Raw genomic sequence first — 18,531 nt, 5'->3', positions numbered from 1 at the left:
AATAAGGCCTGGCAAGGCTGTCCCCAGCTTAAGAGCACCCACCCCTGCCCTCCCCCCTTCTCTCACAGGCTGGAGGCTGGCCTACCTGTCTGGCGTCCGCCTTTTGACCCCTTCGTTGACCTCCAGCAGCAGCTCCGAGGAGTCGATGGGCGAGGAGGCGTTGGCGTCCAGCAGGAGCTGCTCGTGCTGCGCCAAGTACTGGGCTGGGCTCTGCTTGGCCATGCGGGCGCAGTGGAGAAGCTCCCGCTGCAGCAGGGGCAGGTTGGCCTAAGCGGAGAGAGAGCAAGGGGGCAGCCTCTCTGTGGGTTTCCCAGAGGAATCTGACGGGATGTGAGCTCCCGCTCCCTCGTCCCAGAGAAGCAGGAAGCGCTTTGGAGTCTCATCTTAGGATCTCCCCAGAGAAAGTCTTCTGGCCTCCTCCAAGGGTTCTCGGGAATCTATGGGGTTTTTTTCTTCCCATCTCCCAGGGTCTTAGCAGAAAGTGTTTGTAAATAAAACATGACTCCCTGCTTGATGCCCCGCCCAGAGAGCTTCTCCCGGAGCTTCGTTCCAGGGAGGAGCATCCACTGAAGTGATTAAGCAGGCGAGCAAAGTCTGCCACGAGCCAACCCTGGTTTCCTACTTAAGCAGCCTACGGCCGGCCAAACCGCCATCTGTTGAACACATTAGAGCTGATGAAATGCCCCACTGTGGATTCCAGGACAGCAAGCCACCTCCTCCTCCTCCTCCTCCTCCTCCTCCTCCTCCCCTCCTCCTCCCTCGCCTCGCTCCACACTTCCAGAAAGAAAAATAATAAAAAGGAATAAATAACATCTCTGGGAAAGGCATGCTGCTTTGAGTTAGCGTAATGAGAAGCATCTGGAGGCCCCGTGGAAGACAGCTGGGAAAGGGTGCTGGAGAGCAGGAGAGGCAGAGAGGGGGCTTTCGGGAAGGGGGGCGTCCTTTGGAGGCAGCCCTGGCAGAAAGGCACCAGGGCTTATAGGCGGACCCAATCTTCGACCAAAGAGTTTCCCCCAAAGATTGTAGAGATCAGGCACCGAACGAGACAGGTTGTTGGTCACCCAAGTGGGCTCTGAGGAGCAAATAACCCCCAGAGGAGCCAGGGTTGAATTGGGCTCACTGGGGTGGGGGGGTGGGGGGCCTTTAACCTTACTCCCAAGGTGGTCTGTGATCCCAGGGCTGTCAGCCTCCTTTTGATGCTCTCTTGGGCAAGGAAGAGGAGAGGACAACCTCGGGGTGTCTTCCTCTCGGATCTCTAAAGATCTGAAGGCCGGCTGGCATTTCTAGGAGCAAGTTCACCTGAAGGACAACTTGCTTCTCCAGAAAGCTTCAATCAATGTAGAAACCGAACTCTCAGTTACAGCTACGATGCTTTTAGAAAACGAGATTTCCAAATAAAGCGTTTCCTTGCCGTCCAACAGAGGTTTGCCCTGGCAGCCCTTCTGAAGTCATGCAATTCTGCCAAGCAGAAATATTGGAAAAGAGCTGGGCTGGGCCGGAGAAATCCATGCAAGAGGAGAGAAGGACACACAGCTGGGGGTGGGGTGGGTGGGCGGGGGAGAGGGTCTTGGCAGACTTGATGGCTCTTTGCTCAGCTGGGCTTCGTCTGCCTGTTCCGATGGGCAGAAATTCTCTACTGCAGGTCTCCAACCTTGGCAACTTTACGACTTGTGGGCTTCAACTCCCACTCCCGGAATTCCTCAGCTAGCCAGCTTGAAGTCTACCAGTCGTAAAAAAGTTACCAAGGTTGGAGCAAGCTCTACAGAGCAAGGGAGAGCTTTGTCCAGTCTCAGGGTTTGCCCATGAACCAGAATGGTCCCTTTTAGACTGGCCGCAGCTCCTCAGGCTCAGAGGTTGTCCTGGGAATTTCCGCAGGCAAAAGGGTTGCAACAGACCCTCCTCCTCCTCATCTTGAAGTAATTTCCGTTATGATCTTGCGAGCTACACTTTCCATGGGAGAAGACGGCTCCTCTGACTCATCCTCGTTCTTTCCTTGGTCCTGCTATTAGGAAGCCAACTGAGATCCACCAGGGAGGGTCACCTACTGCTGGCTGTGCTGACCACCCAGCAGGGTTTTCCAAAATAAAAGTTTCCCGTGCATTGAATGCTTGCTCTCAGATGCCTTACATGAATGAGGGCTGGAACACTCGGCTCACAGTGACCAACGTCAACAACAGCCTCTCTTTCAATAAGAAAAGGGGCTGCTGGGATAGCCAAGTTCCCCTTCGGAAGCGAATCAGTGGGTCTCGAACCGCCCGGGGGGGACAAGGCAGCCTTACCTTCAAGAACGGGATGACGAAAGGGCGCAGGGGGAAGTTGGTGGCCTCCTGGAGCTTAGAATGGAACTCTTCAATGGTCAGCGTGGAATTCTACAAGGGGAACATCAACAGAGGTCAACAGATGAAGCCACAAGGGAGCCCTAAGGGCCTTTATCCAAGCGGCCTTCTTCAAGGCCAGCTTTGCTGACCACTTGACATGTTTCCATGCCTCTCGGAGAGGAATACAGGGAATTCCCAAACAACTTGCTGGAAATTCTGGGCAGTGCAATCCCACCACATCGGGTTGGGTTGGGTAAGGTGGGTTAACAAGGCCCAGGCATGTTGTGCACCAACAAACTCCAGAACGGTAGCCATGTTAGTCTGTTGCCTCCAAAATCCGATCGCTTCTCTAGACCGACCTGCAGCTGAAGACACTGCTGACTGCATCAGGGCTGTGACGAATAAAAAAACCTTGGCTTTTCCCCAACAATTGTGCGTGTTGGGTTTTAGCTGGGTTAAGATTCTGCCCTGCAGGGGGTTGTATTCAGGGTTGGTATTCTACCGGTTTGGACCATTCTGTAGAACCGGTCGTTATGATTCTGCGCAGTTCAGAGAACCTGGAAATCGTGTCCCTGGCTGGCCCCGCCCCTCCCCGCCCAGTCAGCCCTTATCACGCATGCGCAGCATCGCTGACTGCGTTCTCCCCCAGTCACCCCTTAAGGAATTCCCTTCCTGATGATCAGCTGTGCCGACAATCAGCTGTGCCAGGATCCCCCCTGCTGTCTTACTGCTTGCCCAGGAGGCTTCCCTGAGGCCCAGGAGGGAAAAACAATGGGTGGGGGTTTCTGCAAAGAAGAAGATGAGGAAGAGGAAGAGGAAGAGGAAGGGAAGGAGAAGGAGGAGGAGGAGGAGGAGGAGGAGGAGGAGGAGGAGGAGGAGGAGGAGAGGAGGAGAGAGGAGGAGGAGAAAGAAGAAGGAGGAGGAGGAGGAGGAGGAGGAGGGGGAGGAGGAGGAGGAGGAGGAGGAGGAGGAGGAGGAGGAGAAGAAGAAGAAGAAGAAGAAGAAGAAGAAGAAGAAGAAGAAGAAGAAGAAGAAGAAGAAGAGAAGAAGAAGAAGAAGAAGAAGAAGAAGAAGAGAAGGAGGAGGAGAGGAAGAGAAGAAGAAGGAGGAGGAAGAAGAGAGGACGAGGAGGAGGAGGAGGAGGAGGAGGAGAAGAAGAGGAAGAAGAAGAAGAAGAAGAAGAAGAAGAAGAAGAAGAAGAAGAAGAAGAAGAAGAAGAAGAAGAAGAAGAAACGTCCACCCAGTCACATGGCCATGCCCACCTAGCCACGCCCATCTAGCCACACTCACAGAACCGGTTGTTAAAAAGTTTGAATCCCGCCCCTGGTTGTCTTAAATGGAACCAATGGCCCCATGGTTCTTACAGTAGCAGTTGACGAAGGATGGTGGTTAAAAATACAAGTAGTTCTCAACTTACAGCTGTTTGTTTAGTGACCATTCAGTTACAACAGCACTGAAAAAAGCAACTTATGACTGTTTTCCACACAGTGAGTTGCCACATCCCCATGGCCACGGGATCAAAATTCAGATGCTTGGCAACTGACTCGTCTTTATGGCGGTTTGCAGCGTCCCGAGGTCACGTGGTTCCCCTTTTGCGACCTTCTGTCAAGCAAAGTCAGTGGGGCAGCCGGATTCACTCAACGGCCATGTTGCTAACTTAACGGTGCAATGATTCACTTAACAGCTGTGGCAAGAAAGGTCGTAAAATGGGGCAGAACTCACTTAGCAACTGTCTCACTAAGCAACTGTGGTTGTAAGTCCGAGGACTGCCTGCACTCCAGAGTCTTTGGCCTGTCAACCCCCCCCCAAGGGGCCCGGAACTCACCACAAGGCCCAGCACCAAAGTGCGCACCCGCTCCCCAATCTCCGGAGAGATGTCGCTGCCGAACTGCTGCAGGGTGGTGAGGAAACGCTTCAGCTTGCTGAGCTGGCGAGCCCCGCAGGCCGGAGGGAGCTGGTGGTTGGAGAGCGAAGCGGTGGAGGAGGTGGCCGGCCCGTTGCTGAAGCCGTTGGGCGTGGAGGGCGCTCCTCCGTTGATGGCCGTCGGGGAATGATTGCTCCCATTCATCACTGCCAGGGAAGAAGGGACCGTTGAGGGAGTGGGAGGACCGGGGGCAACATTCAACGTCCTCCGGAAGTAGAACTTCCAGGTACATTTTCCTCTGTCCCTTCCTGTCCTCTTGTTCCCAGGAGAGCAGTCCAGGTACCACTCAGACGTGGAGCCTGAAGCATCCTAGTCAGACGCCCCATTTTCCCTTCCACATAGAACTCCTTTTACTATCTCATTAAACCAGGGGTCTCCAAGCTTGGCCACTTTAAGACTTGTGGACTTCAACAGCTTTGCTGGCTGGGGGATTCTGGGAGTTGAAGTCCACAAGTCTTAAAGTGGCCAAGCTTGGAGACCCCTGCATTAAATCACACCAACTGCCCCCAACTGCTCAGTGGCTTTGACCAGGCCTTCTGGAGCCCACCTCTCATTCGCAGGGGCTGATCCAGAGGTGGGATTCAGCAGGTTCTGACCTGTTCTGGAGAACCGGTAGCGGAAATTTTGAGTTGTTTGGAGAACCGGCCAATCCCACCTCTGACTGGAGATTTACAGTCTCCTTCCTCTGCCAGGCCCACCAAGCCACACCCACAGAACCGGTGTTAAAAAAATTGAATCCCACCACTGGGCTGATCCCAGCTTGGACGAAGTGAGCTTAATATCCCGGGATCTTAAACGAATAAGTAATAACTTAAACGATTAAGAAATAAACTAACTGAAAAGGACCAAGAAGGTTTTAGGGAACTAAGTGAGCATCACTTGGAGAAAGGAGTAAGATCTAACCAGGTGAACTCATAGAGATTAAAACAGCCCGTTTTAAATATGCTTGGATTGCAGTCAAGTATCGATGACTTTCACCTTGATCAGGCAGGGAAGCCCTAAAGGTTCAGGGCGAGGAATCCCAATGCGGCACGTGAGCGTCTCTGTCCCAGAAGAAGGCAGGGGCCAACCTCTTCTAAGCCATCCTACCTTTCGGTCTGGGGGATACCTAGAATTCTAGGTTTGTGCAGATCGACAACAAAGGAAGGCAAATAAGCCAGCAAACCATCGAGCTGATAAAAGGAACCTAAGCATTGAAATATTAAAAGTATGAAGGGAAGGACAACATCCTTTTCATGAGGGTTTTTCACGCTTCCGAAAATCAAACGGTTCTCCTCTGCCTTCAGAAAGGAACGAGTGAGATGGGAAGAGGGGAGGGATGGAAAGGTTAACCTCCGGACCTCCCTCCAGAAGGAGGGGCTGAGTGCTACATGGGCCCCTCGAGAGTCTCCTGTGCAGCCTGGTAAGGAGGTGTCGGTGTGTTTCAACAGATGCTCCTGGTCGACACACCTTGGCTGCTAAGGCAAGAGGAACAACCACGGAAGGGCAATGCAAAAGAAGGTGAGTCCTGGGAGAGGAATCCAGTTGATTGGGGAATCTTTCCCCAAAATACCTCCTGAAAGACAGCCCCCCTGAAGAGAGGGAGCGTCACTTCCACGTGAACCCATGCAGCCTGGGGCTGCCTTCCTACTCCATGGAGGGATTTCCTCCGAACAGCCAGCTTGCACTTCAAGCAACCTCTCGGGAGATGGCTTCTCCTCGGCTCCTTCTAGTCCTTGACACACAACATGTTTTTGTTCGCTTCCCGTCCAGGCAGGAATGCAGAGGGGAGGGCCTGCCCACGTCCCCAACTATTTCCAGACCCAGCAAGAGGACGTGTCTTCAGGCCAAAATAATAAAGCCGAGTCCAGCCCTCCTGCCTTGGCTCTTTGCAAGCCTCCCTGGACTGAAGACCGGGGGATTTAAGGGCTGCTTCGTCCAGGTGGAGCACTTGCAGCCGTGGTGTCTTCCCCCCTTGCTATTTCTGACCTGGCAGGTGTGGCCTGCTTGCTCGGCAGAGTGGCCACCTCAGATTCCCTTTGCCCACATGCAAAGCCGGAGGGACCATCAGCCTCCATACTTGGCAGAGGACTCAGATGCCCCAACCTTTGAAAACCATCCCTCCCAAAGGAGGCCCGGGAAGAGGCCACCTTCGCCAGGACTCATCATGCGCCACTAACCGTTGCCGTTGTCACCGCACTGCTGTGGGAAGCTGCAGCCGTCCAGAGTTTTGCTGCTTTCCTCGGGCTCTGCCTCCCTCTCCGGCCGGGCTAGAGCGGCCGCTCGCTAAAGTGGTGCCGAAAATAACCTCCCGGCCACAACTGCTTTTATTCCAGTGACAGGTGCGTTACTAAGTTAAACTTCACACATGTCTCTGGGGCTGGGGCTTCGGGGATGGAGACGGCACGGGGGGTTCCCCTCGGCGAAAGGGGGGATTCTTTGGAAAAGTCGGGGTGCCCATTGCCGGACCCCTGAGCTTGCCTGGCAGGCATCTGGGCAGCCAGGAAGAACATCCCGGATTCTGCTCTGGGACTTGGTTCCTGAAGAGCATCGGCTGGAGAACGAGGGCAGCGTTGCTTGGGGGACCCAAGTGAGCTCTGGGTCCAGATGGGATCCAGAAAGGATCACCCCTGCCTCCTTCCCCCATTACCTGAAGCATATTTGTTCTATTTTTATTTGACTTCATGTCTGGGCTATCTGGATCCCCAGGGAGTCTGGGCAGCTCACAGCTGAATACCATCCAAACTGAAGAACCACCGACTAGAAGACCAAAGAATGTGAAAGCAAAACAACGTGAAGCAAAAGGGGGTCTTTAGGCCCAGCGCGTCCTCACAGCCTGGGAGAACAGCCCCTTCCGGAGTGACCCATGCATGGACTCCAGTCCTGGGGGGTTCCTGGGTCTGCCTGAGCGAGAGGGGCACTGTTGGCTCCAACCTTGCTGGCCTCTCCATGTGATCCTGGGATTGGAACAGCCTCTTCCTAGGGACTCTCTGGACAGGGATGTGTGGTAGGTATGGCCTGGCCACAAACCTCCCAGCTGTCCCACGGAACAGCCCTATTAAAAGGTTTGTGGCCCAGCTTCCTTGAGGAGATCTTAATGGTTCGCGGAAGGCCAGGAAGAACAGACCAAAAACCCCCTTTTGCATCTCCCAGCAAACGCCAGAGGGAAGGAACGTAACACGTCTTCTATTGGCTCGGTCTCAGCACTGCTGATCGGACACAAATAAACGTTGCGAAGGATTCCCAAGGGGTTTTTCTACCCTGACTCAACCAATAGCGCCCTGTGATGAAGGGAGAAACTCTGAAATGCAGCTGCAACGAGGTCTCTCCCACAACGGATTACTGACCGTCACCAGATAGACCTGAGCAGAGATTTGAAATGGCCTGTTGCAGAGGAGAGCCAGGGATACACCCAACTCCTAAGGACAATCCTCTGGATCGAACTTCTTGTGATGCCGGTTCAGTGATCAGCAGCGGCCTTTACAAGACATCGCAGCAAAGTCAAGATGTGGGGGCTGCCACAGAGTCATCCGAGCGCCACCTCTTTTTAATGTGCTTTGCATTTTGTGCACACAAAAAGCGTGGAGATTGGGTCCCACCGAGGCAGCTGCCTCTTTAACCTTTGGGGCCCTACCCTGCTAACTAGGGACCTACGCAGAGCAAATGGGGAGGGGCCCCAACCCAGGAGGGATCCGCACCCCCTCTTCCCAGTCCCAGCGTCTGAGTGCTGCTGCCTGGCAGCTGCCCCCTCCCTCCTGCCCGGCTCTTCCGAAGGCACAAGCCAAACTGGGCTCGGCCTCTGGGTCTCTAGCGGAGGGTTTGTTTCATCTTACTTACAGAGACACACCATGGACCATTTCAGGCAGCCATGAAATCGGCCGCGAGGGAGAAACATCGGCGGCCCAGCATCACGATCTGCAAGTAAAATAAAACATACGCTATCAGGAGAGACCCGAGGCGTGGAGAGGCCTTTTCATCGCACTAAGCTGGGGACGGTCGGGCTTTATGGTCTCCGGGAGGACATACGACGACGTTTCACTTCCAGGGGCGCGAAACCCTTAGAAATTCTCAGAAGCGGCTGGGCTGGGCAGAGCAAAGCCAAAACAAGGAGCCCCTCCTTGGCTGATGGCAGATGGCAGAGGACCAACTCTAGTCTACAGGCAGGCTCAGGGGTCTACCATTCCTCGGTGCAAGTCCTGCAGATGGCCGGACTGAGCTACTCGCCCATTATCCTGGCGTTACAGAGGTAGAGGAAAGCAACGGGCAGCCTTCATGCCAAATCAGGCTCGGCTTCGTCTCTTCCTTGCCACATCAATCAGGCACTTATCAAGCTGCAGGTCACAAGGATGTCGCTTCAATATAAGCCAAGATATTTTGCAAAAAGGGAAGCCATGCAGAACTGCCCCCCCCCAAAGGAATTAGCAACATCTGTGTGGTTCTATCCCCACCCCCTTCCCACCTTCTATCTCCATAGAGCTTCATCCAAGAGTATTGGCCCCTGAATAGTTACCCAACTCATGAACTGGGTAACTCATGGCTGAACGTGTGGAGAGGTCAGGGCAGGCGGAGAAACAGGTTCTGAAAAGGATGCTTTACTGCCAGGTATTTCGGCTATTTTCAGTATCCTGAAGGTTCAAAATATAAATCAGGAGACGCTAAAGTAGGTTGGCAACTTATGGTCAGGGTGGATGGCCCACCCCTTCCTTACAGGCGTCTCTCCCCAGAACAAGAATGGGTTGTCTCCCCTTCCTGTAGACTGAGGGAATGGAGAATTGGGTCAGCTCCTGCTGCCAAAGAGGGAAGGAAGCTCTGCCACGTTCCGTGGGTGCTTTTTGTGGGCCTGCTGCCTTGGAGACAAAGGTCTGGAAAGCCGTGCTTGGTCCAGGCAGCCCCCAAAGCAAGTGGGGTTGACTTTGCTGCTTTAGCAGCCCTAGGAACACTTTGAACGGGAGCTTCTCCTCTTCGACTAGAGCTGGACGAGCTTTTCTGAGATAGCGCCCGAGAACAGTCGAGCCTCTCTTCAAGATGCAGGCAGACATGGGAAAGGGACATTCAGCTGCCAGACTAAGCATGATTTTGAGGCTAGCACCAACATTGGACACACTGGGGTGTAACGTTCTGCTCCCCTGGCTGGCAGAGGGCCATCGCGTGATGCTGCCCATGTGCCCAGAAGAGGCTCCACGGCTGAGCTAGAGGCCGCACTTTCCTGGGAAGAGTTTGCAGACAGGCTGGAGAAGCACCAGATGGAAAACGGACCAGCCTTCCCTTTGCTCGTGGGTGGGTTCCAATCCTGGGCCTGCTTGGGGGGCCTCGGGAATCCTCTCCTTTGGCTAAGGGGTCCCACAGAAAGCAATGCCCTGGCCGTGGGGAGGGAGGGTTGACCCTCAACCAAAGAGTTGGAGTGAGCACCGCCTTTAGCCTCTGCCAAGCACCAGTTGCCTGCCTTCCAATCAGACAGGAACTCCTCACTTCCCATCCTTCTCTACTTCTGACCCTGGGGAGGCATCCACGCATTACTTGGGCAGAAAGCAGCCGCCCTGCTATGGCTGGGGTGTGTGTGAAAAGGGCCTCCTTTACGGGACTCCCAGCTCTCCATCTCCTGACCACCGAAAGCGCACCTGGGACGGAGCCACCTCAGAGAAGGTTTGGTCGAAAGGGGATGCCTCAAGTTGACTTGGAGACGTCATTCAGGGCAAGGAAAGGGGTGAGGGGAGGGAGTGAAAAACAGACCCTCCATCAAAAGGCTGGGGGCTGTTCTTGGGGCTCAGCAGTTGGGCAACTCGTCCAGCCTGCCAGCCTTCAGGAGAAGGAAAAGGAGGAGGAATTCTCCCTCAGTTCCGAAATTGCTAATTTTGAGCCGGGCGCTGCAGCTTGAAGCTGAACAGGGAAGCGATCTGGCGCCTCGAGTGTTCTCGCAGCAACTATTTTGGGGCTTCGGCACGGAGCCCTGTGCCTGTGGAGACGGCAACCCATCTGCTGTTGGAGCGTTCACCTGCGAGTGGAGGAAAAGGCCCATCTGCCAGGCGGCCTCCGCCCACTGCCCTGCGACTTTGGCCACAGGAACACCGCTCCCAATCCCCAGGACTGGGGGGGGTGCCAGATGGTGGGGGCGGTGGGGGCAACTGGGCTGCCGGATGGGGCTCTGCTGGTTGAGGGGTGGCCGTCAGCCAAGCCAGAGCTACCCAGCGTTCCCACCAGCCAAGTCAAAGGCCGAAGTCCGGATATAGGCAACCATCAGATCCTGGTGGGCGAATCTTCATGGCCTCAAACCCGCTTAAGGAATGAAGGGAAACTCATCCCCACCTCAGGTCCTGCCTGACTCTCCTCCAGGCTGGCTGCCTTAAGCAAACACGGATTGGGACCTGAGACTTCGGAAGAAGGATGAGGAGCCCGAATGGAACCCTCCCCTTCAGTGGCATGCAAAGGGCACGGGGCACTCTGGATGGGGCATCCTGGCCTTGACCCCTGGGCCACACAGGGAGCTCCCTCAGCCTGGCTCCAGGGCCAACGGAGGCTGCCAGGCAGAGCAGGAGCAGCTGCTAGGGGTCCGTGCAAGGCGGTGTGGGTGCCTTCCTCCTGCTCAAAGGGCCCCACTGCTCACCTCCCGCAGTGGGCCCCAAAGGCCCCACTGCCCACCTCCCCCACACCCCACTGCCCACCCTCCCGCAGTGGAACCAGAGAAGCACCAGAAAGCAGCCACTTTCGGAGACAGTGAAGCAGTGCGGACTGGCTCCATGTCTCCCCAGCTACCCTTTCACTGGTGGTCTCCTTTCCCTTTCTCCCACACCCCAAAATTTCTGCCTTTGATGGGGCGAAGTGGGCTTGGCAGCAGATGGAGCTGTCTCTCCCCAGGACCCACGGCTAAAACAATCCCATCCATTCTGAAGAGCGTCTGGGGCAAAGCAGCCTGGCATGAGCCCGGTGAACAATGGGTCTCTGGCAAACACCAGCCAGATCTTTGACTTCTGGGACACAAAGAAGGTGCCAACTCACCCTGCTGAGGTCCAAGCACCCCCTCTAAGACCGAGTGCGGAGTAGGCTCCTGGTACCGTCAAAGGTTTTGCCCTACCTGAGGCCCGGCACTGGGGCTCCTCTCCTTCTGGGCACTGCCCCTCACCTTCCTTTCCTGGGCTGCCTGTTCAGCTCCAGTTGGGCGGGCGCAGGAGCAAACCCTCTGCCCATCTCTTTTTGCCACACCCGTTTTGCTTTGAAGCTGCCTGAGCAGAACGAGAGCCGGCTGGCATCCGCCGAAGCCGGCGCTTCCCACGGGGTGGGGCGAGGGACCGTTTTCTTGGCATGCCAAATGCAGCGCCATATGGCAGCATTTGAAAGAGGCCCAAAGAGAGAAGGTGGGGGTGGACAGCATCCAAGCCCACCCGCCTGGCACCCGATGTCGTTCTGGGTCCAAGGAGAACCCTTCCACACAAAAAAGGGGTGGAACTGCCAATTATCTGACTGCGGGGTTTGGTGCAGCAGGAGAAGCACCTGCCTGCCTCTCTCCTGCCTTTGTGGGCTTCCTTCAGTGCTTCCCCCCTCCTCAAAGAAAACAGGAGCCCCAGCCGTTGCAGGGAAGGGAGGGTCCTTGCAGGAGGGGAGGGGGACAGAGGAAGCAACCTTCTCGTTTTGCTTTGCTTTGCGCTACTGATTCCCCCATCAAAGGCCATGAAGGTCAGGAACTGCATGCCCAAATCCAGAGCCAGAACCTGTCAGCAGAGATCACATCAAGGTATCCTTTCCTTCTATCAAAGTAGGCAGCAGAATCCACGGTGGGAGAAACTCACCCCCCTCCCCAGCCAAAGCATCCCGTTCTACTTTAAGGGTGTCCTGCTATTCCTATCAAACTCAAGCAACAAGCAGCAGAACCCCAGAACAACTGGGAGGAAGGGAGCACCCCCAGGCCTCCTTCAGCAGATCCCCCTCCCCCCTCCCCCAGACTCAGCCCCGAGGGATGGAGAGGGTACTCACTGGGGTTTGAGGTGAAGGTGGGGTGCCGCGTGGCTCCCTGGGAGACCGCTGGTGATGGTGGGGGCATGTTCGGGGGGGTGGAGCGGGGCTGCGTCTTCACATCGGCCGGCGAGTCGGGCATGGTGGCTGCCTGATTTTCCACGCTGCCTGCAAGGGGGAAGCGAGAAGGGGGGGAAGGTGTGAGCAACCAGGCCTGAAGGTGCGGCCCGAGATGGACGGATGGCTGGGCAGAGAAGCTGGGCTGGTGCCACCTGGGCCGAGAGCCCCCGAGAATCAGAGCTGAGACAGGTGCGTTGTCGAGGCCAACCTCCCGAGAGAGACAAACTGCTAGGAGCACCTGGGGAAGCACAAGGGACCGGAGGGCTGCACAGCACCATCACCATCGTGCAAATAAGGCAATTGTTTAAAATAGCCACAATGACATCATGATGCCCAGAGCAAGACTAGCTGGGCTAAGGCATAACCCCCCCCCCGCCAGCTTTTGCCACTCCTGAGTCGGACTCCTGCAGCTCAGCGGCCAAGTTCTCACAACGCAGCACAAAACATGGCTTACCAGGATTGAGTAGACCCTAGCGGCGCCTGCATTCCCGCCTACGGGAGACACCCCACCTGGTTAGGAGCAGGGGGCATGCGATCCCAGGGTTGGGGTGCTGTCTGGCTCCCCAATCCAGCCTAAAGGCCACCTGGCATACCTGCCACTCCATCCCCTCCATCCCCTCCCTGCAGAAAAATTAGGTCTTGGGTGGTAGCGTCTGGTTGAACAAGAAGACTGGTTCGCTTCCCTCGATTAACTTTTCTGCATGCCCAGTTCTCTTAAATAACTCAAAATGGATTCACCTCTTGAGCCAAATCGTGGTTTGTTCAACAAGCCACAGTGACCTGCGTCACACATAATGCTAAGCCATGTTTCATGGTCTCCACGCTCGCTCATTGTTTTAAGCCCCAACCACACAAGACAGCTCCAGGCTGAACCGCCCCACGGGATCCGCCGAGATCATCTCCACCTTTGCATTTCAGCATCTGCCTGTGCAATTCTGGGCTGGCTGCGGGTTGCAGGTTGCGCTGCTGGTTTCTGTCGGGCTGGGCGTTGCACTTTTATGAGCTGCTTAGTCTTCCCATGAAATGCGGGCGTTGAGGAGCTTGGAAAACGGACGGCATTTAAACCGCCACCAACAACGCCTGAGGCCAACCGCACTGGAGCAGGATTGGGCCCCTTCGCACTTCCCCAGCCAGCGGGTTCCAGATGCTCCCAGAGGGGCTGCACTTGCAAAAGGGGGTGTCCTCTCTGCCTGTGGCGGCCCTTCCAGAAGACTGTTTGGGGGTGACCTAGCCGGGGCAGAGCAGGAGAAAGGTGGGCTGACTTTGGGGAGAGAAAGCGGGAGCAGCTGCTACATCTCAACAGAGGCACCTGCCACCAGCCACCCACCCAGGCTGCCAGCCTCATTGCTTTCCCTGCTCCACTAGAGAGGATGCACTTGAGGTTGACGGCTCTGCGCAAATGTGCCAGCAGCTGCGGCAATCCGTCACGGCGTCTCACAGCCCGGCCTGGCCAGGGCTCGGAGGAGAACCAAAGAAGGAAAGCCTCCCCTTTGCCGCCCTGCCTGGGGTCAGCCAGAGGCTCCTGGAGGGGACGGAGCAGCCAGCTTTCAGGGGGCAACTGTGGCACCATGAAGTGAACTTCACACACAAGAGAAAGGTGGGAGGGGGGAGGATGCTACCTGGGCTAAATAAAGCTGGGCACAGAGCAGATGTCCCAGGAGGGCGCGGAACAGCAACCTAAGCCCAGCCTAAGTCCTCGGCAGACGGCCTGTCCATGCAGGGAGCCGACCTTTCTTAAGGCAGAGAAACCTCTTTGCCCAGAGTAGGCCTAAGCATCGCTGAGTAGCGCCCCATCCTGGGCACAATCCTGGGGCAGGGACCTTCCTCAGGGACACAAACAGCTTCAACACCACAAACCCCTCCCCTCTGGGGTAGATGGGGCTGCAGCCTTCCAGGGGCTGAGAGTGGGCAACCCTCAGGGATTCCTGGGTTTGGGGAGGGGCTCTTCGGCATGCAGCACAGGGAATTGGACGGAACTAGCCAGGCGATGCATGTCCGTGCCAGCCACTCAATCCTAGCCCTTGCCCCTTCTTTCGTTCTTGGACCATTCAGGTCTCCTATGAAGAACAGGTGGAACCCTTCAAGGCCTGCAGTTCTTCAACTGGACTGGGCATGATGCACACCCTGATGCAGGGGCATAGCGCCATTTACCCCCAAGGCCGGCTGTGCGGAGGGCAGAGACGGGCCCTTCAGCTCCGCGTGAAGCTGCCTTGCAAAGGGGCAGCAGGCCCCCCCTTCCGGATTCTCCAGATTTCCCAGGAGGCTCAGCAGGGGCCCCGTGGAGGGCAGTTTCCCCAGCCATCCCTTCCCTGCAAAGACCCTCTCTCTGGGATGAAGAGCCAAGGATGAAGCCGCCTCCTTCACCGTTCTCAGCACGCAGCGGAGTTGGCTGGCTGTAGATCAGCTCCGCAGAGGCCAAGGAGAGGGGAAGGCAACTTCTCCCAGCCCCCAAGGCATCCACTGTCGCTTAGGAGGAGGCTGACCCAGAGCCAGATCAACAGGCGGCCTCCTTGCCTCCTCAAGAGGTTTTCCTCCTTCGCCTGAAGCCTCCCACCTTCGGTCCAGGTGCTGTGAATTCCAGGCCTCTGGCACAAAGAGGCTGGTGCTGACCCACCCAAAAAGATGGGTTCCAGGCCTGGGGACAGGCCCCACGGAGGGGTGAGTGGGACTCTGCCGCTGCACTGCTGTAACTCGATGGTGGGATTCAGTTTTTTTTTTACTACTGGTTCTGTGGGCGTGGCTTGGTGGGTGTGGCAGGGGAAGGAGATTGCGAAATCTCCAGTCCGAGGGGACATTTGCTGGGTCTCCAAACTACTCAAAATTTACGTTACCAGGTCTCCAGAACCGGCTCAAGGCCACCTCTCCTGTAACTGGTTGTTGAGTTAAATGTGCTGCAACAAGCCAAGCATTGTGGCTTGTAGTCCAGTGTTATGATTCCCGGGGCAGCTAAAGCCTCTAGTAGATCTCCAGAAAGAGACTCTTTCCCCCACCTCCCACCCACCCACCCCCGTGTACAATACAAGCAGTCCCTGGTTTATGACCACAATTGGAACAGAATTTCCATTGCTAAGAGAAGTGGTTGTTAAGAGAGTCGTGCACAAAACCAAACCAGTTGCCTTGTCCTCAGGCCGGCCCACCTGTCCGCCCGCCCACCTGCCCTCTTCCCCTGCAACCTTCTCCATTTGAGACGGCCAGGATGGAGCCCACGCCCTGGCAGCGATGGGGGGGCATCCCCGAGAGATCCCCCGATCTAGCAAGAGGAGAGAGGACAGGCAGGGTGCAGCTGGGGAGAGATGGGCAGAGACCTGGCCACAATCCCAGCGCTTCACTGTTGTCTCTTGCCTCTCTGTGAAATGGGAACCTTTTCCCAAGAAGGGAGCAAACCGCCTTGAACCCAAGGTGGGGCCGTTCTCCATCTGGCCAGCCTGGCCTGCTCAGATTGGCAGCAATCTGAGGGTCTCAGCAGAGAGCAAGTTTCTTCTTCCTCATCCTCATCCTCATCCTCATCCTGGAGATGGATCCTTTCTACGGGCAGAACTTGGTCCCTGTTTCCAATTTGCTTCAGGAAAGTGAAGGTGCAAACCTGCCTTAACTCAAATCTTCTCACCTCAGAGATTCTTTGCCCTCGGTGGAGAGCAGATGCTCTCTGCACAGGGTCACCCATCACTGTTTAAAACACCCCGAAGAATTGATTTGGGGCTGTTGCACCTTCTTTTCTTTTCCCAGATCCTTTTTGTTTCCAGACAGGCTTCCTCTCTCTCTCTCTCTCTCTCTCTCTCTCTGATCAATTTTCCACTCCTCTCCACTCTCCCAGGCTGTTTTTGGAAGTGTTGAGGGGTAAGAAGCCTCCTGTGAAATCCTGAGCATCGTTCTGACTGATGACAGCATTCCTGCAGCCCTGGATGCCTGCACACGGAGCCTGGCATGGAGTGGGACCGCCAAATCCCCCCCACCCTTACAACTTCCTGCTGTATTTATAAATACGCCCTGAGTGACAGCCGAGAGCCAAACAGCAGCTGAGAACTTTCTGCAGCAGATGGAAGCCACAGAAGCCCTGGCATGTCCCAAGCGCTGTCATCCAGGAGACTGCGGAGCGGGAAGGTGGCACGGTGGGTGGATGCCCAGGAGGGATGCCACCCGGACCGCAGGCTGGCCAAGTGCTCAGGGCATGGGAGGGCATCGCGGGGGCTCTGGACCACGGTGTTACGAAGCCACTTGGAATGTGGGCAGCGATCACCTTCCCTGGCACAGATGTAACCACCTGCCAATCTGCTCCCTGGTGCCATTTTGCATCCTCCTCATTTCCTGCAGATCAAAAAGATCCCATTCTGGGATCCAAGGGGGACGGAGGGCACGTCTTTATGGCCGTTGCCCTTAGCAGCAGTACTGTGGAGGCGATGAACCGGCTCTGGGTCGTGGATGTCTCCACTGTGTCTGGTTATCGAATGCGGGAGACCTGGGACATCAAGGTCTCCAAACAGGAGAGCCTGATCGCATCGCTGATATTCGGTGATGGGCCGCCGTTATCTCTTCTGTCTCGGTCCACCACCTCCCTGTCATCGTTTCCAACTGGGGGCTGCTTTACGAACCACGTGGCACCGGACTACGGACTTTGGGCTTCAGCTGCAGGGACTGTGGGGACATTGGTCTCCTTACCATCGTAGGCTCGCTCAAACGTTACGATGCATACATGCGCGGAACTGGGAAAGGTTGAGTGTGGACCTTGGGGGACATGGGATTAATGACACTGCCACAAGCGGGGACTCCACTGGTGTGACCATCTCTTAGCCAAATTTTGCTCTCAGATAGATCTGCCTCTCTGATAATTTGTGATACCCTAGCAGTGCCATCTCTTAGCGAACTTTCACTCTCAGGGGGGCTCACCCCTCTGATAATCCATGATACCCTAGCAGAGGGGACCATGGAGTGCCCCACAGACTGTGGGCACAGTGAGCCCCCCCCCATGAGGAAGAAGAGGTTCAGGGGAGCCCACCCCAAATAACAAAACAAGTAAGAAAAAGAGCAGCTCGCCTCTTTGGCTCCAAACCTCTTCAGGCAAGGAAGAGACCGGAACTGGCCGTTGGGAGACAGGCACGTGCTCTGGTCAGCTGCCTCCCTGGACTCGCCAGTGCCAGGGGAACCAGCCTTTTTGCAAGAAATAAATACTGGTCACCAAACTGGGAATTAAGCTTTCCAAGCCCCATGCTTGCACCCTATATACTGTGCAACCAGCACAAAGTTGGTGCTTCTCTCTTGCATGTTTTCCTCCCAGGGGCTCAGAGGGGAAAGTGCCCCCCCCCCCGCCTCATTCTCACAAATCTCTCCTGCAAGGGGAGAGCGAGGCTAAGATGTGGGACCGGCCCTTGGTCTCCTGGGGAAGGTCAAGGCTGAGGCCAGGAGGGAAAGAGGGCGGCCTTCGCATCCAGCCCCATGGCATGAATGGGGCAGGGACTCAGCGCTGTGTGTGCCCCTGGGAGGTGGGGGTGAGGTAGGCAGGGCAGCCGTTTTGGCCTCTGGTTTTCAGAGTTTTTTTCCCCCTCCAGAGTGAAGTTGCTTCTCCGGAGCAGCAACTAATAGGAAACAAATGTTGGAAAGCAGACAAAACTCCCTGCAGTTGGGACCAATTATTTCCTCCCCCCAATTCCCTCCCCCACCCCAGCCATGTTCCTGCCCCTGTCCTCTGAGTCATGCCCAGGACGAACCACCCAGGGACGGCTGCCTTTTCGCCTGGGTGGAAGAGAAGCAGCGGCTCCTCTCCGCTTGGGCCTCTTAATATGGGGGGAGGCCTCCTTTTCCTGCAGACTCTCCCCTTCCACACGTCGAGAGCTCCTGAGCACCCCAGGACAACAACCCTGTGAGGGGGACTGAGCTGAGGGGGTCTGGCTGGCGCCAAGTCACCCAGCCGGCTCTCATGCCTGAGGCAGGACTAGAACTCACCGCCTCCTGGTGCCTAGCCCGGTAGACCAAACATCCTTGCAGCCCTTTGGGCAGCCCCTTCCTCCTTCTGACCCGGGCGGGCGGGAGAGGGAGGAGGAGGAGGAGGAAGGAGTTAAAGAGGTGATGGCATCAGATCTCTGCATCCTTCCCTGCTCTCCAAATGCAATCCAGATGCTGAGGACGAAAGGGGGGGGGGAGACTCAGTGCCTCCTTCCAAGGAAGGCTCTGAATTCCAGCCGTTCGGCTGCAGCTGCCAAGAACAACTCCCATAAACTCACCAGGGATGGATGGAGGGGCTCCATCTGGATC

At 56.1% G+C, this 18,531-nt stretch overlaps 1 protein-coding gene across 1 annotated transcript in view; it reads right to left on the bottom strand.

Annotated features, from left to right (window-relative positions):
* The window catches only part of CBFA2T3 (CBFA2/RUNX1 partner transcriptional co-repressor 3), a 52,969-nt gene that overhangs the window by 6,944 nt on the left and 27,494 nt on the right, over positions 1–18,531 (bottom strand). The window contains 5 exon segments of the mRNA XM_087971354.1: positions 86–267; positions 2,280–2,369; positions 4,144–4,388; positions 8,059–8,136; positions 12,187–12,333. Coding sequence (XP_087827480.1) covers positions 86–267; positions 2,280–2,369; positions 4,144–4,388; positions 8,059–8,136; positions 12,187–12,333 — 742 coding nt within the window.

Source organism: Notechis scutatus, chromosome 9, assembly GCF_049901735.1.
Source record: "Notechis scutatus isolate UNSWTSFEM ecotype Mainland chromosome 9, rNotScu1.2, whole genome shotgun sequence".
NCBI classification, from domain to species: Eukaryota; Metazoa; Chordata; class Lepidosauria; order Squamata; family Elapidae; genus Notechis; species Notechis scutatus.
This window is presented reverse-complemented; position numbering and strand designations above follow the sequence as displayed.